This window comes from Lutra lutra, chromosome 15, assembly GCF_902655055.1.
Source record: "Lutra lutra chromosome 15, mLutLut1.2, whole genome shotgun sequence".
Lineage (NCBI taxonomy): Eukaryota > Metazoa > Chordata > Mammalia > Carnivora > Mustelidae > Lutra > Lutra lutra.
The window spans coordinates 32,920,883-32,946,752 of record NC_062292.1 but is presented as its reverse complement, the minus strand read 5'-3'; the positions used below and the strand labels follow the sequence as shown (position 1 = coordinate 32,946,752).

The 25,870-nt window shown below is 44.8% G+C and overlaps 1 protein-coding gene across 1 annotated transcript in view; it reads right to left on the bottom strand.

Moving 5' to 3' along the window:
• Positions 1 to 25,870, bottom strand: part of KCNH1 (potassium voltage-gated channel subfamily H member 1) — a 376,496-nt gene that overhangs the window by 92,520 nt on the left and 258,106 nt on the right. The window contains 2 exon segments of the mRNA XM_047705009.1: positions 13,205 to 13,457; positions 18,952 to 19,151. Coding sequence (XP_047560965.1) covers positions 13,205 to 13,457; positions 18,952 to 19,151 — 453 coding nt within the window.

Here is a 25,870-nt window from a genome sequence, read left to right as displayed (position 1 = left end):
ATGGCCTAAATGAAATTAATATGAAGAAATCACTTAGCCCTGGGCTTGGAACACAGTAGATGCTCAGTAAATCAGAGACACAGTGAAAGAAGAATTCTCCTAATGCCCTGTGAAGCGAATTCCACAGAGATCATCAGGCCCATTTTAAAGAGAGGAAAGTGAGCTCTAGAGAGGTTAAATGATTGCCCAATTCACCTTGGTCAGGCACCATGCTAGGTGATGGGAAAAAGGATAAATCAGAGTCAGGGTTGACCTTAAGGAGCTATGGCCCAGGAATCCCTATGTTCTCCAAAACCGGTTCTCTCCTCCTCTAGTAAAGGAGACGATGACTTGTAGCTGGGCACAAAGATGACTGGAATAAAGACTGCGTTGTGCCTTGCTGTGGCCCTTTGTCCAAGTTCTGGTTAAGGCGAGCATTGCAGAAGGAATGTGCGCAACTTCCAGGGTCCTGCTCTGCCCTTCTCCTCTCCTCCCTTCCTCCTGGCTGGAACAAGGATGTGAGTGCTCTTAGACCAGGAGGCCAGTGTGACAACCTAGTTAGGATGAAGCCAGAGGCAAGAAGCAAGCAGGGCGCCCAACACCATAAAATGGACACACCAGCTCTAATACCTGGGCTGCGGCGTGAGAGAAAAACACGTTTCTGTCTTGTCTAAGCTTGTATTACTTTGGGTTTCTGGTGGAGCAGCTAAACCCGCATCCTAGCCAATTCCAGAGTCCACAGTCTGGTGGGGCAGTACAGTGGGTTATGCTGTAGGCAAGATCCATCCACGCCTTTCTCTCCCTGCTGCAGGGAAAGGTGTGGGCTTCCATGCACCAGAAGAGCCCAGCACTCACGTGATGATGGAGCTCTGGAAGCACATTCAGAGCCAAAGCTCCAAGGACTTCAGTGAAATACCTTGGTGATACCCAACCACTTCTCAGACCAGCAACTGGAGGCCAGGGCAGGGGTAGGGTGGGCAGGATCTGCCAAGGGTACACTGTGTTCCAGGCCAGACTCCAGCCAGAGATGCTGTCGCAGATACCCACTGTGTCCCTTACCCCGAAGATGATGGAAGTCCAGGCTTTCCACCTTAATTTGGAATCCTTAACCCTCTCACATGTATCTATGGCTGCTTCCCTCAGGTCACCTGAGACCACGGGGAAGAGTGGACAAGGAAATTTTGACACCTGGTAAATTTTGCCTTCTTTTATTTGTAATGAAGCTACAAAGTCCCTCCCTCCCCCCCCCCTTTTTTTTTTTTTGGTCTTACTGAGAAAATAAATGCTGCTGGAAGTCTGTGACCTCTGCTTCACCTGCTACAGCTTAAAGCAGTGAGAAGGTCCATCCAATACAGACAGAGTGGAGACCTCATTGATGCGCTTTCCTGTCCAAGTTGTGAAAATATACTACTCGGAACAAAGCCTCGGCTTTAAGTGCCAGGTCTTATCTGAGTGTGCTGCGGTGTTAGGTACTGAGCCAACACATTTTATTGGATTTCTTTTGCCAACAAAGAAAGTGGGGCCTGGAGATGTTCAGGAGGCCTGGGCTTCAGGCAGAGGCACGCATGTCATCCCACTTCTCAGACGGGCATCTCCTTCTAGAGAGGCTTGGTCTTTAATTTAGCTTTTGTAGGAGAGCTCAGAGATGTTCAAGAAACATTTGTCTTCTTTCGAAGTTAGTACAAAGGAGAACAATTGTTAGGCTCTTCAGCAAACTATCTCTAGACATGGGACACTGGCGAGGGTCCACTACATCCCTGGTCAATGAAACCCAGGAACTGTCATGTCACACACTGGCACTGATGGGAACTGCCCCTGCCTCTCTCTCCTGGAAAGCTATGAGACTGGGGGTTCCCAAAGATGGGGTTACATCTCACCATCTCTTGGCACCCAGTTCATTCCAGTTCAACAATTTGGCCCCACCTATCATGGACCAGGCAGCGTTCCAGAGGTGAAGGGGCACAGAACATGGAAACGACATTGTCTCTACATTCAAGGGGCTTACATGGTGAAAGACAAACCAAAGGTGTGTAACAGCAAAGTATAAAACAAAAACATGATAACAACATACATCAGAGGTTGTCTTGGGCAGGGCTATGGGGAATTCATAATGAAAACTGAGAATGGAGTAGGGCTTCTACGGCTAGGCAAGAGACCTGAGACACATGGAAGAGATAGGTAATTTTTTCGAACAGCGAGAGGGGAAAAGCTGGATGGTTGGAAATGAGGTTAGCTGCTCTGGGCTGGTCTCCTTTCTTTTATGACTCAATGTCTGGATAATAGTATTTACAGCATCTCTACATTCTTAGGGTTAAGGGGTGAGTTACCCCCATTTCCCAATGTTCCTCTTCTGTAAAGGCAATTCCAGCTGCACCACAGTCTTGGCCTCTCGGTGGCCCTCATCCGTGTGAGGAGTTTGGAAGAAGAACCTGCACATACATAGTAGGCCAGCCCCTTGCTCTCTTCAGAATCTGCCTGCCTGCAGGAAGCGTGTTCTTTCCATGCCTCCATGTCGTACGATCTGCGAGGCAGACCCTCACCAGGGTAGGCTAATTCTGGGGTTCCATATGGGGAAGACCTCTTGGATGCAGATACAAAGCATATTCTTCAATATTAGCTTAATCAGAAAAAAGAAGTGATATTTTGACTGGTATCTCTCTTACTTATTTCTCTCTTGGTTCAGAACTCTGAAAGATCTTTGCAATTTATCAAGCACCCTGGAACTAATGGCCACCTTCCCCCGTTTCTCAAGTTACTCTAATCTTGCTTCTATCCCCCAGCCCCTGCTAACACTACTCTCACCACAGTCAGTCATAGCTCTGTTCCTAATCAATCTAAAAGGTATATTTTAGTCCTCAACTTATTCTAGCTCTTTGATTCTAATATACACTTAAGTTGCCGAGCATTTTTTAATCTCTGAAATCAGAATGTGTCTGAAAGTCAACCATATATCATCATTTAACTGGCAGTGTCACGTCTCAGTGGGCCATAAAATACTGGCATGTTCCTTCCCTCATTCCCTGTCTTCTGTGATAGCCCACTCCCCTCTGCTGGCAGTCCATCACTGGCCTCTCCACCTGTCCCCTATAAAGGCATTCCTCAGCGCTCTGCTCTAGACCTTACTGCTTCTTGCCCTTCCTTCTCTCTGGGTTTTCCTCAGCCTCTCGCCTGGCTTCAGCTGCCACCTGGTTCCTGATGGTCCCCATGTTTATGCCTCCAGCCTAGGTCTCTCTTCTGAGTCTGGAACCTCACACTGGACACTTTCACTTAGCTCAAACCCACAAATCCCAGAATGGAACTAGTCCCACCCCCAGGTCAGCCTGCCCACCCTCCAGAGTTCCCTGTCCTGGTGAAAGTTGTCCAAGTTATTCCTGACCCCTCCCCTTTGCTCATCTCTATATCCAACAAAAGACCAAGCTCTGATCATTTTATCCTTCAAGGATCTCATAAATTTGTCTGCTTTTCTCCATTTCCACTGATATCAAATCAATTCAAGCCACACTCATCTCTCAACATCATCCTCTCTGGTCTTCTTGCCTGCTATCCATTCTCTTTACAGCATCCAAGATGACCTCTCTAAACACAAATATCACTCTTCTGCTTTAAAGTCTTTTAAAATACTTGGGGCACCTGAGTGGCAGTTGGTTAAGTGACTCTTGATTTATGCTCAGGTCATAATCTCAGGGTCGTGAGATAAAGCTCTGAGTTGGGCTCTGCACTCAGTGGGGAATCTGTTTGAGATTTTCTTTCTCTCTCTCTCTCTCTTTCTCCCTCTGTCCCTCCCCCCATGCCTAGCCATGCTCTCTCTCTCTCCCTCAAGTAAATATATAAATCTTTAAAAAAAAAAAAAGGCTTTGAAAATGCTGTCCCCTCTGCTTAGAATACTTTCTCTTTAATCCCCTATTCCAAACCTCACTACCACTGCTGCTTCCAGTGGAGTTCAGTTCATCATGCAATTCTCAGCTCAGGTGCCACCTCTGACAGGAAGCCTTCCTTGATTTCTCTTGGCCAGGATGGATTAGATGTCTGTCTTATAAGCTTCCTTAGCATCTTGTTCTTACTCCTATTGCCCTTGGCATACTATGTTATAAAACTGTGTGTTTGTTTATCTGTCTCCCGGATGAGGCTATTAACTCTATCCCAGGTGTGTCTGTCTGATTTGCTGATGTATCTTCAATCCCCAGACTATACCTGGCATGTTTATGGAGTGAATAAATCAATATATCAAGGAAAAGATGGGTCTGAGTGGAACACTGTAAGGTGAGCCAGGATATGAAATTTTTAGAATGTCTCAGGATGGCAGCTTTGAGGAGAAGATTGGTCCCCAGCCCCAGTGCAAAGAACCCGGGTGTCCTCAGGTAGCTACCTTGTCAGCTTGGCCCAATAAGGAATTTGCTGACCTGTTCAGAAACAGTCCCATAATTCACTCCTATCTAGCTAATGGTAAGCTGAAAATTTATAGATGAATTTAAAAAGAAGATGTAAAGATATGAATGTTAGAAATCACCCTATCATACAAGTGCTCTCCTTTAAGGAATAAAAATTTCACCCAAATGTGGGTCACTGGGCTTCCTTGTGGAGACTACACTGAGCAGGAGCAAACAACACTGGCCTCTCTGTGTGAACGCGGACTCACTTGGTAATGGTTACATTAAAGCAATGGCTTGGAAACATCATGACGCTCTTCTTCTATTTTTTGCGACTACAATTAGGTAAAATTAAATTAGCTCAATGTGTCTCTGCTAAGTAAACAGATCACAGATCTCTCACTGAAGGCAGGTGGTAATTTCCAAGATCACTGCAGATAAGAATTGCAAATTGAGTTGATTTTTTTCCCTTCCTGTTTATAAAAGACTCCATGTGCGCTGCAGAAAATGACTGAAAATATACTGAGAAATGGAAAAATATCGGCTCTGCAGGCCGCCACCTATAAAACTCTGAACATTTTGGTACACTTCCCATCTTTCTTCTTGCAAGTCCATTTTTATGCAGTTGGGTTATAGCACATAGAGCTACAGACTCTGCTTCCCCTCTCCCCACTTAACATTATATTTAAAACATTTCACATGCCGATAACACTTTTTATATCATCATCGTAACAGCTGCCTCAATTTACCATAGTTTTTTAACCATTCCCCTCTGTCTGGGCACTGAAGTTGTAAGAATTTCCTTTAGAAAGATCTATTGACTCTGCTAACTACCGGGGTCTTCAGAGACTACAAACCAATTTTTTTTTTTAATCGCTTAAACAAAAACAGAATTAAAGAAGTAGAACCTGGTCCCCACCTCCACCCTGCCTCAGTCAAGTACCCTGTGCATTACCGGACACAAACGTTATGCATTTTGGAAGTTCTAGATTATTTCTAGGCTAGCTTCTCCCTGGGAGTGTGGATTTAAAGTAATTGCTTCGGTTGATGGAACAGTTGTATGAATATTAATGCTTGGTTGGATCATTGAGATGCTTAAACACAGCCCCTTCCCCTTGGGTTGAGGGTGAGCAAGTGACATTGTTATATAGTACCCTGCAGCCATATTCTTCCAGCAGCTATGCCAGGTCCCCAGGGCAGTGGGGGGCAGGGGCACTCCAGAAGATGGTAGCACAGGAAGTGGGGGACCTCTCCCTCAGCCCCTCCAGCTCTCAGGCATCTTGGGAAGCAGCTCCATGAAGGATTTAGCTTCTCCATCTCCAAAATAATGAGGGCTTTACATAAAGTTGTTGATCTTTTCAAAATCCTGGGTAGATAGCCACTCTGTCCTCACCACCTAGCCATCTTTCTTTTTTTTTTTTTTTTAAGTTATAATCAGATGTTTATTTAAAAATCTGATCCACTGGGGCGCCTGGGTGTCTCAGTGGGTTAAAGCCTCTGCCTTTGGCTCAGGTCATGATCCCAGGGTCCTGGGATCAAGCCCCCGCATCATGGGGCTCTCTGCTCAGCAGGGAGCCTGCTTCCCCGCCCCCCTCTCTTCCTGCCTCTCTGCCTACTTGTGATCTCTCTCTCTCTGTCAAATAAATAAATAAAATCTTAAAAAAAAAATCTGATCCACCAACAGTGTTTTCCACCAACTCGGGGTGCAGAAACCTTCACAGGCTTCACAATCTTTTGCTTAGGTGCTGCCTTCGTGGGAGCCTTAAGCGTTTCAGGGAGGGGTTGGGTAGTACCCACTAAGTAATGTCTTTTTTTTTTTTTTTTTCCTGACTGGACTGGTAAATAACAAAAGAAATGCAGTTGAGACTGCTTTCTGAAAAAAATGTTATTCTTTCAAATGATATCCTAAGAACCAAAAGAATATATGAAACAATGCTGACTTTCTCAAGTTCCATTTTAAATTAAAAAAAAAAAAAATCTCTCATTTTGAAAAGAGCACATGCTCTTTTAAAGACTTGAAAGATAAATATATACATGACAAAGGGAAACAAAAACCACCTATAGCCTTACAGACTAAAAACATCAACTATGACATGTGAGTAGAGATGTTTGTGGGTTTTTATCTACAAATGTGTTCCTCCCCATAACTAAGATCATACTGCATTTAAAAATTATATTTTCTTACTTTACTTATCCTAAGAGTTTCTAATCCCATTTAAAATTCCTCATGATTTTAAATCATTTCTTTTTCTTTTTTTTTAAAGATTTTATTTATTTATTTGACAGAGAAAGACACAGTGAGAGAGGGAACACAAACAGGGGGAGTGGGAGAGGGAGAAGCAGGCTTCCCGCTGAGCTGGGAGCCTGATGCAGAGCTGAATTCCAGGACTCTGGGATCATGACCTGAGCTAAAGGGAGATGCTTAACTAGTATCTTCAGACACCCTAGACTCCCTTTTTTATAAAAATGCTCTGAAATACTTGGTCACTTCGTAAAATGAATATGATACCTGTATTCTCTCTGCACCGGTCTTGTTTGTTGTTTGTTTTTCCTATTTCCTAGTCCTTCCTCTGAATCCTAAATCTCTGTCTTGAGCCCTGGCTTCTTTCCCTGGTTCCAGACCCACTTTTCTGAGCTCTCCACTTGGATACCCCACTGGTCTTTAAATGCAACAAGTCAAAGCCAAGCTCATCACCTTCCTCTCTCACTGTGTCTTCCTCCTGACTCAAGTTGTCTGTTCCAGTGCCTCCATCTCCCCACTCACTGGGATGTCAGAATCACCTCCCTCAACTCCCTCTGGCTCCTCTCCACATCCTATTCTGTACAGCCATTCAGACTCTCCTTCCAGAATGTCTCATCAACACATCCCTCCCATCAAAGGTTGCCAAATTAAGCAAAAAAAAAAAATATATAAGACACCCTGTTTAGATAAATGGATACTTTTTTTTTTTAATTTTTAGCATAAGTATATCCCATTCCATCTTTGGGAAATTCTTCAGTCAAAAATTACCTATTAATATGAGATCCAAGTTTAACTGGCTGTGCTGTATCTGACCTGGCAACCCTATTTCTATCTCCATTTCTACTGCCCATACCTTACCACCTCTCATCTCTACTACATACCAGAGTCAGCGACTGCCCTCCCTCCTTGCTCTGTGTCTAGTTCATTAATTTTTACAAAGCACAGCTCTAATGGTGTCACTTTACCCATCACCTTCAGTGATTCCCCACAGCCTAGTTCCTCATGCTGACATTTAGAAATGTCTACAGATGAGCTCTGAGCTGCCTCTCTGGCCCCAGGCTCCACTGTTGCCCCTCGGGGCTCTCAGCTCTAACTCAAGTACTGGTACTGGGCTTACACAACACACTCTCCCTCGCTGGGCCTCAGCTCACACTATTCTTTCCATCTAGAATGCTCTACCTCAGATGTCCAAATCCTAACTCCACCTTCACAGAGCCACCATCCTAGGCTAGGTCCTCTTCCTCTGGAATACAAATCTAACTAAGCAAAGATGAAAGGGTCTTCCAAATTAGGAACCACGAGAAGGGGGTGTTCATTAAAAAAAAAAAAAAGATTTCACCTGTAAATAAGCATTTACAACTTTACATGTACATGTAAGAAGAATCTACACGTAAGTCCTAGTTCAATAGCGACAGGACCGCAGATTGTAAGTTAATTCAGAGTGTGTGATGAGCCACGGCCTGCCTATCAATCTTCCCCAAGACTGCTTCCCTTCATTGGGCAGACTCTGGCTCATCCATAAGTTGAGAAGAATTTCCACTACTTGAGAGCCACACTTAGATCTGTTCCATAAAGACGCAGCAAATTCAGTAGAATAAACCTTTCATCTTTCCTCTGGCCCTCCTGCTTGTCCCTGAGCTGCCAGAAACTATTCCCTCCCCTCACCTCCCCCAGCCAGAAGCTTCTCCCTCCCCTAATATCTCTGGGCTGTAGCTTGTCCCTGCATCTCCCTTCCACCACCATACACAGGCTCTCATCATTGCTCATCTGAATCTTCTAGCTAGCCTCCATGCCTGTGCATTTGTGGGACCCACATCTTCATGTGGTCCATGTTTGAAATGTTCTCTGAGCTCCTCATCCCCACAAGATAAAGTCCAGACCCCCTATTCTGGAACTAGCAGCCCTTCACTGCTCAGTCTCTCCTTGCCTTTCAGCTCAATTCAATTCCATTCTGCAAAGATCCCCTGGTGCCTTTCATACGCTGGGCCAAGCTAGAGATAGGAAATCAAAGGATCTCAGCTCACAGGAGGGACAGAGGAGCAAACATGCAATTGGCACAGTGTGATGGGGTCAGGAGAAGCGCAGGAGACCCTGCGATTTCATCGGTTAGGGGGGGCATTCCTGCAGGGAGTTTGTGCAGAGCCTGGACATGGGCAAGTCTCCAGCTCCGGGCCCATGGCTTTTTCCACTCCTCAGTGCAGTCTGGCCAAAAAGACACTACCTTGCCCAGGGGAATGGAAAAAACAACAACAACAACAACAACAACAACAAAACAAAACAGAAAGAAAGGACACAAGATGATCCATGGTTAAAATACAAATTAAGTATTAAAATACAAAACCCACAGAAGTTACTATAGGGACACTAAATCACAGGAAAACAAGATCATCTAAACCCTGCATATTTGAGATGGAAATGTAGGGAGACGGACCACAGTCAAGCAGACAGAGCCCGGAGGAAATTCCACAACTCCTCTACTTTGGTCAAGTGTCACAGAACCAAGATAATGACTTACTTGCAGGTGCGTGGGCATCTCCACCACTTGGGTAGGGGTAAAATGGGTATCTATGCCTTTTTATTTTGACAGCTATGACAAACTGGGAGAAAATGCCTTTAAAAATATAATGAATAAAATGAACACGCTAAAGGCTTGAATTTACTTCAAAGAACCGCCAAACTGAATTTGAGAAGACACGAGTGATTTCTAAGAGAATTCCAAAAGGAGATTGAGAAAATGTCCTCTCAGTCGAAAGGCAGAGAACATCAGAGGAAAAGGAGGTCAGAAGAGATGATGCAGGCGTAGTCTCTGCCCTCAGGGGACAGCAAGGCTTTCGGTCCAATAGAAGTACTGTTGACGTTGGTGGAACCCCGTTTTTAAACGGCAGGCTTTGCGTCAGTCAAGAAAGCAATTTAGTGAGTCATGACGTCAATTTCTTTTTAAATGAAAGAGAATGGAATCTAATAGAAAGCACCAGGTCACTTCGCCTGCAGCAAGAATAAGCACTTGAGCTTGACCTATGACTGTGTGCGCACATGTGTTTATTCATTCATGAGACAACACACCATTTCCTAGGTGAGTTGAGTTGAGAAAGTTTGACACTCTCCTAGAAAACTTTTTTAGAAACGGTTCTATTTTTAACATTTATTAAACACAGTTATGACTACATACGCTTTTCCTTATTGTTGTGCTAAAATTAAGCAGACTATTAGAACTGGGAGGAAAAAACAAATTAGCAGAATGTAAATGAGCAATCTGATAACAAGATAGTAGAGACAACTGAATGTGACAGATGAGCTCTGGGCTTTATTCTAAAGCCTCTGGCTTTGTGATAACTAAGGATTCCCTGGCTATTTATTTTTTCCTTGTTGGGGCACAAGATACAATATTGTACCTGCTCAAAAATTACTTCTCAGATGACCCTCTAGAACAGGTAACACTTTTTCGTAACACCAGTCTCCTGTGCTTGCAGAAGCTCCTGGAGGGGAAGCTAATCTCTTGTCCACTGATACTCCCAATTCTATGACAGCCACCTCATAAGTAGTAGATGTTCCATAAATTTTGGTTGTATTGAACTGAAATGCATCAAAAGGCAATAGAGATCTAGTTTTAACAACCACTTGTCACCTGAACCCCCTTTGCATGAACAACTGATTTCAGTAAATTGAGCAAAAGATAGTCTATTTAGGAAGAAGCAACAACAACAGAACTCTGAACTTAAGTTTCCAGGGAGCAAATAGCTGGGAATCTTACGTGTTTTGGCCCAGAGTTAAAGTTTGGTCAAAGGACTTGTCTCATGTCTTTTATAGAATAAGAACCTCTTGAAATGTTACAGGCTACTTAGGATCTCAAGTTTGGACCTACTTTTGGGACCTAATCTGGCTCCTGGGGACACAGTGAAGATGCTTTTTCTAGTCGGGACAGCTTGAGGGCAACAACTGCCCCGAATGTGAAGCTGCTGAGTGATTCCAGAATTCCTGTTCGCATTGCTAACCGGAGCAGGCTGGGTGCGCAGGGAGCCAGAGACAGAGGGCTGGATTTGGAGAAGCAGTCAAGCGACCAAGTAAATCAACAGTGGATCAAGCCCTGGTGGGCTTCCCCACAAGAAGAGAGAAGAGAGAGGAGACCCCACTGGGAAGCAATCACTTGCCTTTGTCAAGCCGTCTTGCACCTATGACCTCTCTCTGGGCTTCACTGCCCAATCCTAACTCCTAACACACAACTGTGTGAGGTGGGTCACTAAGGATGTCCTGCGTATGCCTATGGGAGGGGGATGGTGCTGGTCACAGGTGTAGATGCCTTGGAAAGGCATTTGGTGAGTTACCAATAAGGGGGATGGGTCAGGATGCCTGGGTGGCTCAGTCCTGAGCTGGCTTTCAGCTCAGGTCATGATCCCAGGGTCCTGGGATGGAGTGCTGCATCAGGCTCCTTACACATCGGGGAGCCTGCTTCTCCCTCTGCCTGCTGTTTCCCCTGCTTGTGTGTTCTCTCTCTGATGAGCAAATAAATAAAATCTTAAAAAAAAAAGGGCAGAGATGAGTGAAGGATGCCCTTAACCAAAGGACCAATTCAAATTCAATTCCAATTCCAACTCAAAGAAGAGCTCACTAATCACTAGTTACTTCTTCTTAGCCAGGTGAGTATCTCAATGGTGATTACCAATGGAAAGTCCTCTTTATCAAGGACACTGATGAGAATTAAAGGAAGGGATGAAGGGCCTCTCCCCCTCTCAGTCACTAAAGCAGTAGCTGTCCCCTTCATGTGTGCTAGTCCTACACACAGTCAAATCTCAGTTCTCTGTGGATGAAGACAGCAAGGAGCAGAATAACCCTGTCTACAGATTTCAGTGGAGAGCAGGAATCCACATCCTTATTTTAGCAAAGAATAGTTTCACCCTCCACCCCGCACCCAGTCTCTATCCCAGGCTCCCTCTGACCATCTGCCAGCTCATGCTGAAGGAATATAAATCATCCTTGGGTTAACCTGAGCAGAATGTAATCAAGAGGGAAAGATGGCTTGGGGCCAGGGAAGCAACAGGAAGGCTGCATATTGTGCACTCCAAAGTCAAGCAGGAACAAAGTTTGGAAAGTATATATATATATGCACACATCTACATATATATATATATATATATATGTATACACATACACACACACACACACAATGTATGCTTAGCTACTTAATTTGAATCTCATTTCTAACTTTCACAAAATGTAACCTCTCCCTCCCTCAGTTTCTTAAGAAATCATATACACAGGGTAAAATATGTCCACAATGTCTAGGAGTATCTGGAAATTTAATGGGCCAGCAAACTACGTAATCTATCCTTAGGACTGTGGTATTGCAAAATGGATCAGAGTGGAGATTTTCCAGGATGCTGGCTCCATGGACCTCATCCTAACCTCTCTAAGCTTTCACCGTCTCATCTGCAAAATGGGATAATAAAATCACTTCATAGGGTTACTGCAAGGGTTAAACGAGCAAATGTACATAAAATGCCTGGCACCGACTAGATGAGCATAAATGTTGGCTAGTACTTGATGGCTGATCCCTTCAGAGAGCTAGAAATGGCCCCAGTGAAGAGCTGCTCTGTAGCTTCCTCAGATCATCAGATGAATCTCTCAAAGGCTGTAGATGCTCAAAAGGCCAAAGCACCAACATGTCCCCCCACGACCCCGCTCCATCCCCCACATCCCTTAGTTCAGTATGTGGCACGCGGGCCTCCTTGTTATCCAAGTGAGAAATCCTGCAGTCCTCAACCACTCCCCCACCCCCCACCCCTGCCCCAGCAAATCCTCTGTTGACTCAACTTCTTAAATGAGTCAACCCCATTTGGTTCTCTCCCTCTGCCCACCACAGTGTCAGTCCGGGGCACCATCCACCTGCCCCTGGATAGCATGTCTCCAACCTCCTCTCCCTGCCCCAGCCACTCCCCTTGCAGTCACTTCCAAAGCAGCAACTATAGTTCTCTTATTAAAGTTCAAATCTGACTTACCCTCTTTCCTGCTTTTAACCTCCCACGAGCAGTGGTAAAGTCCAAGTAGTAAAGTAGTAAAGTCCAAGTCCCTCAGTGTGGCTCCCTGAGCCTGCCATGATCTGCCTAGGACGTAGCTCCCACCCATGGTCCTTCTTGCTTTGTTGCTCCAGCCGTGCCAAAGGGACACACTGCAGTTCTACAAATACATCCTGCTCTCTCTGCAGGATTTTGCATGTGCTTTCCCCCTGCTGAGGACACCCCCTTGCCCTTCACTTCTCCAGTCTGTAGGTTTTAGCTTACACATCATTTCTTCCAGGAAGCCTTCCAGACACTTGAATACTGAGTTAGATCCTTCTTCCGCAGTGAACAAGTTTCTGCTTATTTGCTCCTCTCCCCCAGTAGCCTGGGAGCCCCTAGAGGACAAAACCCATTTTTGTCATCGAAATACCCCAAGTGCCTAAGACGGTGACTGGCACAATGCAGGCACTCAAATATCGGTGTGTCGAATAGAGGCGAGCAGTTGGCCTTGCCCCGAGGTGCCCACTCTCCCTGGCTGAAGGCTGCAGTGGCACTGAGCTGCCCAGTAACTTGGCCAACCCTGGTCCCCAGAGGTGTATGTCCAGCAAAATTAACACACCTACCTAGGATAGCCACCACCTCGTCATCCTGGATCACCTCCAGGGAGCCAGAGACCACAAAGCAGAGGCTGTCAACACTCTCTCCTGCGTGGTAGATGAGGTCCCCCGGGGCGCAGTGCACTGTCTGGAACTCCATGGCCAGTGCCCTCAGGCAGCCATCGCTGGCCAGCCGGAAAGCTGGGTGTTCCTTGAACACCTTGCGGTTCAGGTGCACACAGATGTCAGCTCTCATGTCCTTGGGGCAGATCTGCAGAACCTGGGCGGGCACAGGGATTAAAAGTGTCAGGGTCCTCATTGTGCTCTCCAGCCTGTGGCCCCTCATGACCCCAGGAGCAGAAGCCACCCCCACTGGGCTAGACTGCACTCTTCAAGGCACAGGTAGACAGCACAGCCACAGTACCTGTCCCCATGGAGCTTACACTCTCATGAGAAAGATAAGCAGCAAGCATAGAAATCCATGCTAAATTTTTAGCTCAGAAGAAGGATCAGAGAGTCGGGGCTGGGAGTACAGGGAGCTCTTTAGATTAATAGCTGGTGAAGGCTTGTCTGAGGAGGTGACATGTAAGCGGACACCTGCAAAATGTGTCAGAAGACATCCCAGCAGCAAGGAAGATGGTGAGGGGACCTGAGCAACAGCCAGCATGAAAGAGAGGCTCAGGGTAGGGGATGAAGCTTTGGGAGAATGCCCAGTGACCTGACATTATGAAAAGCCTCTGACTTTATTCTGAGTGTGATGGGGACACTGGAAGAGTGTGAGGAGGGAGTGACAAGACCAGGCTGTATTTTAAGAGGATCACCATAGCTAGAGAGTGGAGTTCCGGGGCCCGGACTTTGGTGTGGCAAGGATGGAGCCAAGGATTTGAGTTAAGTCACTCCTGCAGGAGGCCCCATGAGAAGTGAGGGGGCCCAAACTGGGATGCTGGCAGGGAAGCCAGGGAGGAGTGGTCAGATTCAGGACGTATTCTGAAGGTTGGGCTCACACTGCTGATGGTCTGAGTATGTGTGTGGCTTAAAGAGAGATAAAGTAATATTTCATGAGCATTTACTCTGTGCCAGGCTTTGCTAAGTGCTTTAAAGTCACTCATTCATTTCATATTTATTTGTTGAGAACTTATGATATACCAGGAATCATCCTCAGCTCTGAAGATGTAGCTGTGAACAACACAGACAAAACCTTTGCCTTTTTGTAACTTACCATCTCATGGGAGGAGACAAATCCTAAGCAAAATGAGTGAAATTAAGCAATGATTTTACATGATTGTTATGTGCATTTAATAGCTAATTTAATCCTCACATAACCCTCTGATGTAAGTGTTAGTATGGTACCATCTTACAGAGAAGGAAACTGAGGCACAGGGAAGATAAATAACTTCCCCAAAGTTGCACAGACAGAAAATGGCAGAGCTGGGCTCCCAAACGAGGTTGTCTGAGTCCAGAGCCTAGTTTAGATACTAACCATTTCCTATGTTACATGGCTACCCTAAACAAAGGCACTAGTAATTCCACTCTTAGTATCTAGAAACTCAGGGCAAAGTGAGAACTCTAAAGGGTCATGTGTGTCTTTCGAGAAAGGAAAATTTCTCAGCCTTTTCTAGGGGGAGAAATAGTTCCCTGAACTAAATTTTTACAAGAAACCACTGCATGGCCCCTCCCATAGCAAGCATTAGGTAACACAGTAGGATGCCTTCAAGCAGACTTTTCCAGAGAAATTAGGTGTGTCCTTTCAATAACCCTTTCTTCCATTCAGTCTAGTGAGCAAAGCTGGGGGCATAAAATCAAACAAGTTCAATGAAGACACTTAGGATGCTGGTTACCCCCACACTCCTGCTTCTGTGCCTTCACACAGGGCATTTGCCTCTGCGCCTGGAGCTCACCTTGGAATCTGTAAGTTTTTCCGCCTCCTTCAAAAGTCTGTGCAAGTCTCACCTTGCCTGTGACTGCGCTGCTCCTACCCTACCTTCTCAGGAGCCCTTGCACTCTGCATGGAGTCGAGGTAGTGGACAGAGAGGTCCAACAGTCCAAATCCCAGCTCCTTCCCCCCAAGTGGCCTAACTGCTCTACACTTGACTTTCTCTTATAAAGTGCACACTGCTCACATTGGCTCAGGAAGATTAACTGAGCCAGGACAGTGTAGGACCCAGGAAGGGGCTTCATACACACTGGTCCCCGTGCTCCATGTGCCTCTTCCTGCTTGTTCTGGGGTTGCAGGATGCTGAGGAAGTGAGCAGGATCTCTTTGAGAGGGGAAGAAGCACTGACAGAGCAGAGGGACAGGAAAATTCAGATTGCCAAGGCCAGCTGGGGCTGAGAGCTTACTAAGTGTTTCCCTCCTTCCGGCTCATTGAAAAACAAGACTCCTATAGAAATGCAGATTTAGGGGCGCCTGGGTGGCTCAGTGGGTAAAAGCCTCTGCCTTAGGCTCAGGTCATGATCCCAGGGTCCTGGGATCAAGCCCCGCATCAGGCCCTCTGCTCCGCAGGGAGCCTGCTTCCTCCTCTCTCTCTGCCTGCCTCTCTGCCTACTTGTGATCTCTGTCAAATAAATAAATAAAATCTAAAAAAAAAAGAAAAGAAAAAAAAAAAAAAAAGAAAGAAATGCAGATTTAATTTGGATCCTCTTCTCCCCAGGCAGAACACCAGGGGGAGAACTCTCACATGTCCTGTCAAAACTGTGCCCAGCAGTTCAAAACCAACATTTGCTCTCCAGGTAAATTCACCTTTCAGTATTTGGTTTCCCCTGGGCTGGGCTTTGCTGGCAGAGGCTGCTAATGAACGAGGCCTTGGCACAGAAACAATGTTTTATTCATGGGTCCTATTCCTGGATCCACTGGAAAGCACTTGTGAGGAGGAGAGGGAAGCTGGGGGTCGAACATTCCGGACTGCCATGCCATAAGGCATCTCCATCATTCTCCTGTTGGCTCCACACTGGGTGGGTTAGGGGGTCCTGAACCCTTCTCTCTGAGCTGAATGCTTCTCAGCTGCAGACCCCTTCCTGGGCACCTTCCCTTCTGTTTGGTCCTTAAGAGAAACCATCCCTCCTGGTTCTTGAGGACCTCAAAGGCCACAGGGAAATGTCACCATGGAGGCTCATGGAACCACCCCAGGCCGGACAGGACAGACACATGGTTGAGAGAATAGACTTTAAGATCAGGCAGACCCAGATTCAATTCCTGGCTTTAAGGTTTACTGATCCTGTGAACCTGAAGCCATACTTAGCTTCTTTCCCCAACTCTTCTGTTTTGAACATGAGTACAGAATTCTGAGGATTCCCTGAGCTGGTGTGTGGTAAGTGCTGGTGCAGTGCCTTCCACACACACGGGCTCAGTGCATGTGAGCTTTAATTTCTGAGGTCCTTAGCACAGAGGAGCAGTGAGTCAGGCTGAGGGAGGTCCAGAATGCCATAGATAAAGGGGCCTTAGGGGTTGGCCTTAGCACTAAAAGGCATCTATTGTCCATGTGTTATAGACATGGAAACTGAGGCTCAGAGAACAGGTGACATGCTCATGGTCACTGGCTAATTGCTGGTCAAAGAGAGGAGCCCAGCACCCCCCATCCTCCCCACCATACCTCTAGGCTTCCGTGGTCTTCCCTGACCCCTCTGACCCAGAACCAGGGAGAGCCAGGGGACCACGGGACTGGACCCCTCCGCAGAAGCTGCCTGTCCCAAGCCCCTGCTGGGAAGAGCAGCCACCCAGGCCGGCTGGGCCCTGCAGTGAGCTGTCACAGTACTCCCTCTTCCACCTAGGCCAGGACCTGGGGCAAATCCCAAAGCCTCTCAGGAAAGTGAGTCAGTGGAGAGGGGCAGGACAGGCAAACGCTGACGGTGCTGTCTCCCACGGGCAGCCACCCAGCCCAGCCCTGCCCTGGGATGGGGAAGGGTTTCTTTCCAGACAACCAGATTTATAAAGCCCTCCTGGTCCCTGGGAAATGGAGCCCCAGGGCTGACAGATCAAAGTTCCTTTCTGCTACATCAGCTGCCAGGCACCCACAGAACCTACATGCCTTGCTGAATGAAGCAAAAACACCAGACTCAGTAAGGGCAGGTGGTTGGCAAAGCCAGGGACTCAGACCCACCCGACTGACGCCCTGCCTGGGTCAGAAATGAGGGCAACTCCATCTGGACTCATCTGCTCATCCTTCTTCCCTCCAGTACGTGTTTTAATTAAAAAAAAAAATAAATTAAAATAAATTAAAAAGTAACAGTAGGAAAAGCACAAGCTTCCAAGTCAAACAAAACGAGATTCAAATCCCGACTTTGCCACTCTTAATTCTATGACCAGAGGCAGTTAACAAAACTAACCAGGCCTCTGGGTCCTTGTCTCTGGGGTCAAAATAACAGCAGCTCCCTCCCAGAGCTGCCATAGAGCGTCACTGAAGCGTGAGCGCGGGGCCCGCACGCAGAGAGCGTGGTAAATACTTGTTTTTAATGGGCGTTCAAGGCAAGGTAGCCAGTGCTACGGTGGTGAGCTTATTATGTTACCGTTGTGGCCATGGCTGATCTTCAACAAACCTGAATTATCCTTCCTTTTACGTGGGAATCAATTAAATTGAGTTCAGGTTTTCCTTTTAAACTTGCACTCTCAGCTAACCCTTCTGACGAGGAAGAGGAGCAAGGATAGCTGCTCCAAAGTCAGAGGCATTTGGCTTTGAATGTGTTAGGTTTCTGCAACAGCGTTATCTTTCTGTTTTTCTTACTCTGACAGCGAAAGGAATCAGAATTCCCCAAGTACCTAGAGACTGGCAGTAAAAGGAGAAGTAGGGTGGAAAAAACTGAGAAGCAGAGAAAAACGGACCCAGGATGACATGTTGCTCATAGAAAATGAACACAGGAGATAACTGTGAAGTGAATAGAAAGTCCGCTGCATCTTTTCTCTGTTCTTCCCAGCCACAGAGTTTCTCCACTTTATTGAAATGCGTCTAGTATAACGCAACTCTTAGAGAACAATAGGGATTTATGGCTGTTTCCATTTCACAGATGGGAAAACTGATACCTTAGCCTTAGAGAGAGGTCTAACTGAGGTTTTCCTCAAGCCAGTGAGACTAAGGCACAAACCCTTGATAAGTATTCACCAGACTTGTCTGATGAAGAAGGTCCCCTGGGCAATTGTTAAAAATGAAGATTTTTTTCCTCACACCTCCCCCTCCTCTAAATCCGGAATTCCATACATTTGGTATAGAGGCTGGGAATCTGTTTAATGACAGCGAATTCTGAGAATCTTATCAGAGCTGAGACTACAGGGAGGCAACAGCCTTGGGCTAAAATCTCAGTAATCAACATAAATTACACTTTAATACAGTATTTTACAAAATCAAAATCCATGCAAAAAAAAAAAAATCCCCGATGAACAAAATACCAAAAATTTAAATAAGGACAGAATCAGTGGCAGGGCTGGGCCATCTCAGAGCCTGAGGTCAAAGGAAAATTAGTCACGATGATGACCTCCCCGGGGATGGCCCTGAGCCTTACCATCACACAAGTTTGGGAAATTCTGCCCTGGACAGTTAGACTTCCAACAAGTTCTCCAGGAGACACACTGTCTTTCCAGTTTCTTAAATAATGGCTCTTAATCTCTTAATTGCTGGTCCTTGAGGAAAGCCGATCTGGAAGCCAGCAAAACTTTTGGGGGTAGGACTTGGGAACCCAACTACCCAAACCTCAGCCAGGTTTGAGAACCCCCTGCCCCAGGTGCACCTCTATTCTCCCTGGGAAAGCTGACACACAGGGCTCACCTGAGCTTATCGCCCTCCTTACCTTCTCTGTGTCGATGCCTCTGGACATGGACCAGGTGGAAACAATATAATCCATGACTCGCTCACTCAAGCCCTTTGGCACCTGGTAGAGCTTCAGGAAGTCCCGAACGCTGTTGAGCATCTCATGGTACCGGTTGGTATTGGCGTACATCTGTTGGAAAATGGTCGTCACATTCCCAAAGATGGTGGCATATAGAAGAGCTGAGGAGAAGAGACAACACGTGAGTGGGCCTTCAACCAGGGCCCAAGAATGCCCAACTGGCCAAGAGCAGGCCAACGGCCAGAGCTGCCCTCTCTAGGACAGACTGTCCTGACCTTTTCAGAAGAACCTCACGCAGCAGCCTCTGGGAGTGGACCCACCAAAAGAGTTGCCTGACACCAGGCCAGTAGGATCAACAGGTGGTAGGCAGGGCTAGGATGGACAGGACCTGGCATGACTGCGGCCAGAGCTAAGAGGCAGAGAAAAGGGAGTGGGATAGGAGCAGTGAGACCAATTTATACTTCTTGACACAAAAAGTTTCAGCCGTGCCTGAGGCCACCAGTCAAATGTGTTATTCTATAGCAGCCCAATTCCTAACCTATCAGCAGGTAAACTTCTTCAAGAACTGCTAACGTGCTAAGTACTATGCTACCTGCTGAGGACAGGATATAGTGCAAAGACAGAACTTGAATACATCATCACAAGTAACTAAATAATAGCAAATCGGCCAAGAGCAATGAAGGATGTTATTTATACCTTGGCTTCACACTTACTGTTAAGGTACAGGTAAAGACAACAACCTATTCCACTGTGATGTGTGGGTCCTGGGGAGAAGAGCATGACTGAAGTATGGCAAAAATAAAGTCGGGTCACCTCTGAGATATGACAAGTACCTACTATGTGCTCCCCTGGCTCCTCCTACGTTAGTGTCAGGAAGGAGGACCATTATGGCATCAAAAAGCCCACCTTCTATCTTTAACTCCCATTTGCTCTTGAAGCTGAGCTCAAGGGTTTCACCACTTCCAGAAAGCCTTCCTTTGAAGTTGACCATGACTTCCCAGGCTTGAAATGGTACATAAGCCATTTTGCAACCTTATGTGTCTTTCTTTGCCTGTGCCTATATGAGTTGCTTGAAGGCTAGACCCATCTTTTCCTTGTCATTGTATCCCTGGGAGCTAACACTAAACCAGTACCCAATAAATATTTGTCAAATTAGTTTTTAATAAATAATATATATATTATTTGTAACAGTCACACATTTTTGCTTTTTTAAAAATTGAGTGATTACTGACATATGATAAACCGCACCCTTAAAATATACAATCTGATAAGCTTTGAAATATGTATACACCCACAAAACCATCACACAGTCTGACTGAACACTTTCATCACTTTCCAAAAAGTTTTGTCATATCCCTTTATACCCCTTCCTGTTCCCAAGCGATTGCTAATATTTTTTTGTCACCATAGGTTAGCTCTCATTTTCAAGAAAGTTCTATAAATGTAATCATACAGTATGTACTCTTTTTAAATGTTTTAATTAGATATAATTCATATACCATGAAATATATCCATTTAAAGTGTACAACTCAGTGGCTTTTATTGTATTTACAAAGCTGGGTGACTATCACTATGTCTAAGTTTAGAATATTTCCATCCTCCTCCCAAAGAAACCCCCTATCCATGAGTATCATTCCCCACCCCACCCCCATCCCCTAGCCCTCGGCAAACAGTAATCTACTTTCTCTCTCTATACGTTTGCCTACTCTGGACATCTCATATCAATTAAGTCCTACAATATATGAACTCCTATGGCTGGCCCCTTTCAAGGTTCCTCCATTTTGCAGCATAATTTGGCACTTCATTCCTTTTCAATATTGAATAAATGATGTTTGACATATTGACAATCCACATTTCATTTATCCAATCATCAGTCCATGGGCATTTGGGTGATTTACTTCTTGGCTATTATGAATCATGCTGTTATGAACTGTCAGGAACAAGTTTTTGCATGAACATGTTTTCCGTTCTCTTGGGTAAACACCTACGAGTGGAACTGCTGGGTCATCTGGTAACTATGTTTAACATTTTGAGGAACTGTTTTCCAAAGCAGCTGCACCTTGTTCTGTTCCCATCAGCAGTGTATGAGAGTTCCAGATGTCCTCAACACCCCTTCAACACTGTTATTATCTGTCTTTTTGATTACTGCCATCCTAGGGAGTAAGATCTGTTATTTCATCCCAGTTTGGGTATGCATTTCCCTGATGGCTGGTGATGTTGAACATCTTTTTGTGTGCTTATTGGTCATTTTTATCTATTCTTTGGAGAAATGTCCACCTAAATCTTGCCTATTTCTCAGTTGAGTTGTTTGTCATTTTATTATTGAGTTGTAAGCATTCTTTATATATTCTGGATAAAAATCCTTTATCCAATAGCTATGATTTGCAAATACTTTCTCACACCATATGGGTTGTCTTTTCACTTTTCGTCTTTTCACTTACTTGATGGCATTGTTTGCACATAAACATTTTTAGTTTTGAGGTAGTACAATTCGTTTATACTTTTGCACTTTTTTGACTAGTTTCTTATACTCAGCATAATTATTTTCATATTTATCCATATTGTTGCCTTATGAATAGTTCATCCCTTTTTAAAAAACATTATTTTGAAATAATTATAAATTCCCAGAAAGGTGTAAAGATACTACAAAGAGATCCTGTATACCCATCACCCAGTTTCCCCAATGGTTCCATCTTGTAGAAGTGTTGTAGAGCGCAATGTCAAAACGAGAAGATTTACGCTGTCATGAAGTATGTGTATGACTCTGTCATTTTATCACCTGGATAGGTTTATGTAAGCAGTTCACCATTTAGAAGACAAAACTGTCCCATCACTGCAGAAATCTCTCTTGTGCTCCCCCTTTATACTCATGCTCTCCCAGGGAGCCACAAATCTTTTCTCTTTTTTTTATAATTATGCCACCTCAAAAACATGATATAAATGGAATCATGCAGTATGTGAACATCTGAGATTGGCCTTTTACACTTAGCAAAATGCCCTGGAAATGCATCCATATTGGTGGATGTGTCAATGGTTCATTCCATTTTGTTCATGAATACTGTCCCACTGTATGGAGAGGCCACAACGATTTCTTTCAAATGATCTTAGGCTTAGCTGAAGACTGAGAGGGGAAAAAAATCAGAGAAAAAGGCTTGGATGTAAAGGAACGAAGTCTTCAGTAGTCTATCCACTCAGGCTGAATATGGCTGCCCAAGACACTGAGGACAAAATTCTACCCAAGAAGAATTATAAATGAGGACTGGAAGGAGGGCTGCCAGTTCTAGAAAGGTACCAGGGAGTGCTTATCAATCTGAACAAAGGCAGCCAGAGAAAAGCAAAAGTAGTCAAAGCCTGAATAATGCAGACACGGCTCTTGGAAGCTCATAAATTAACTTATACCCAAGAGGGTCAAATCTCCAGCTTCCTGCCTCCTGTATCAGCAAGTGTTCCCAGAACCCGCCTCCCAGGGCCCCCCGACTGGCTCCCTTGCTCCCAGTGAGTCTGACTCTAACTCAATAAGCCTCTATGGCAGTCGTGGCTCGGCTCTGTTTTCTAGTCCACGATGAACCAGAGGTCATGCATGAATAGTAAGAGGTGGCTTTCTCAGGAGGGCTGCCAGAAAACTAATTTAATTTTGAGCTTAAAAATATAGTTATACCAAATCGATACAGTAAGAATAGCTCTCTTGTCCATGGCTTGAGAACTAGGCTCACATCTGAGGCACTGGGGTGCTGGTCAGACCATTAAGGCAGTGATGACACATCTGTCATTTGCAGCCCAGGGCTGCTCTCATGCCGGTCTGCTTCTGAGACATTCTAGAAGGTTAAAGGTCCTCAGGAAGGACCTATTTAATTATTATCACTATTAGAAACATTATTACTATTAAAAATGGATAATTTGCTCAATGCCCGTTGTCTAATTTTATATGAAGTGAGGTTATACATTTTTCATACGTACATTTTATTTATTGATATCTCTAGATAAAGCACTATGCCTTACGTACTCACAACCTAACTGGGAGAGATTGCATGTAAGTCTAGCTATTGCTTGAACTTGAGTGTGATGTGGGGAGGAAGACCGGGAGACTGGAATGTCCCTGCACAACAGAGCCTCACAGGGCAGATGAGGCCCTGGATGACTCTAAATGTGAATTAGTGGGGTCCCCCCACTATCCCCCACGGTAGAAAGGCCCTTTCTCAATCCCAAGGCAAAATGCTGATTTGCCTAAGGGCAGGTTTTTTTCTCTCTTTAAGCAGTTTAAAGTTAACACTGTATCAGCAAGAACTCTGGGTCCCACCCAAAGAAAAATAAACATTAATTTTTCTGGCCCAAAATTAAAAGTTGCTGTATGGAATTGAGAGGAAGAGTGGCAAAAGGTTTTGTTTCTCTTTTTAAATTCTCATGTTTATTTGTGCATATGTACACATACACATCGTTTAAAAAGTGGCCAAAACCTCTTTTGAAGTCTTTACTCCCCTAGATATTCTTTCTTTTCACCCAATTTCCCATTCTGCAGAAGCACCCATTTTCCATTGTATTAAGCTGATTGTTTTGCTATTGATCTTCATAGTTCAATGTCATTCTCAAGTCTCCATGTCCTGATATTTCAGGCTTAGGAATTATCTGCTGGCCTGAGAATTTGCTCTCTTATGAGAACTTCACTCTCTTCTCCCCATTGCCCTCCAATCTCACACTCATTTCCCACAGCTCTTCCCATGGCCCCATCCTCTAATGTGGTTATAGCATCAATTCAGTTAGATAATTATCTGTGCGGATATTACTGTGACTGGATGAGACATATTCACAGCTAAACCACACAGGATACTCAGGTCACTTTTCCTTTTCTACAGTGTTTCCTTTTCCCTACAGCTAATAATGGTCTTTTCATTTGTTTAGTTTACGTATCACTGATTTGACTCCAATTCTCCCACAGACAAAAGTTCCTCCTAATATATTAAAATACCTTAGTTAGCCTATCAATGTCATTTCCATAAAGAAATCTTTCCTGGGGGCACCTGAGTGGCTCAGTCGGTTAAGCATCTGACTCTTGATGTCAGCTCAGGTCTTGATCTCAGGGTTGTGAGTTCAAGCCCCACATTGGGCTCCATGCTGGGCATGGGGCCTACTTTAAAAAAGTAAGGAAAAAAGAAAACTCCCCTGGAGGCTTCTGAACTAGTCCCTTGGGAGCTGTGTGGATGTCTCGGCTCCAGCATCCTGGGAAGGAGCTTCATTTCGATCCCCTGATTCCTGTATCCCATGGTTCCACCTTCTTGGTTAATTAGTTTTTGTTGGTAAAAGACATCTTTTTGTAGTTTTCTGAGAAAGGGTATATGGGAGCAACATTTTTGAGACCTAATGTTTACTCTTACAATCAATTAATAGCTGAGCTGGGTGTAGAATTCTAGATGCGAAATAATTTCACTCATTTCTCAATGGAAGCATTTCTCCATTGTCTTCTCTTGCTGTTGTGAAGACAAAAGCATTCAGATGCTTCATTCTTCATACTGAACCTGTTTTTTCCTCTCAAGAAACTCTTTTTCCACAATGTTCTGAAAATTCATAATAGCGTGCCTTTTGCTGAGGCTCAGTTCTCATCCATTGTGCAAGGATTTCAGTAAATCCTTTCAATCCAGGAATTTATGGCCTTCATTTCAAGGAAATTTTCTTGGGCTACTTTATTTTCTTTCTTTCTTTTTTTAAACTTGCCTCCAGCAGATTAAAGTGAAAATAAAAGGGAAAGAGAGAAGGGGAGAAGAAAGGAGAGGGGAAAGGAGAGAGGAGGGGAGGGGAGGGGAGAAGGAAGGGGAGGGAAGAGCAAAGAAAGCAAATATGGAGGGTGGGGACAGTGGTGGATGGGGTGACGGAAGGATAAGCATAATAAGGACACTTTTTATTTCTAGTCAGTTTCTTTTTTTTTAATCACTTAAAGAAATTATTCACAGCTTCTTTAAAGGTAAGGAAGAAGGAAAATTGAGAGACTGTTCTGTTTTATGAACCCACGATGGAAGAAAACTCTAGTCAGAAAGAGCAAATCAAAGGCATTGGAAATGGAAGTAAAGCTGGTAGTTCAGCCTTGAGGCTCTTCGGTGGGACAGAAAAGAGACGTTGCAGGAATGAGTTTGGACATAAGAAGTGTGTTTTGAGGCTGCAGTTCCGAAGCTCCTAGTTTATTCTTTGTTTACCCTTAACCTGCTCTCCAGCTCCCGGGTCTCCTTAGCACTCCAGTCTAGAGCCAGTGGGCATACCGCTCCCCCATCTCTCATCACTGTCTCTTTGGGACATCTACCCCAGCTTCCTGAAGTGAGACGGGCACTTAATCTGCCTGCTGACATAAGGGAGTGAAGATGTGAAGCGCCCACCCCTGTGTTAGCAGAGCCTCTCTGGAGTCCTGGGTGACTTCTACATAGCTGTTAGCCCCTCACCTGCATACTTTTCATCATCAGTGGGGTAAACAGACTTGTGGGCTTCTTTAGGAAGTTGGTTATTATTCACAAATTTACTCCTGTGGGAAAGTGTACCCCAACTTCTAAATGACTCTGCAGAGCATAATTTACTCCTAAACCCAAGAAGGCTAGAAAAAAAAAAGCCATTTCTGCAGGTGTATCAAAGCTTAGAGATAAAGGACTAATGAGTCTTTTTCCTCCTTGTAATAATTTAAAAATCATTGCTCTCTGTGGGTAGTTTACAGGTTTATCCAAATTGACTTTGTTCCATACAGAATTGCAAAAGATATATTAAAACAGAATTTAAAGAAGACTACTCACACCTATGCTTGTTTCTGACTCTTAATTCCCAGCAGAATTAGATCATCAGGCCTTTGTTAGCTCTTATGATCTGGCCACTCCATTTGGCAGTGATGGAAGATGAGCTGATGTGGATA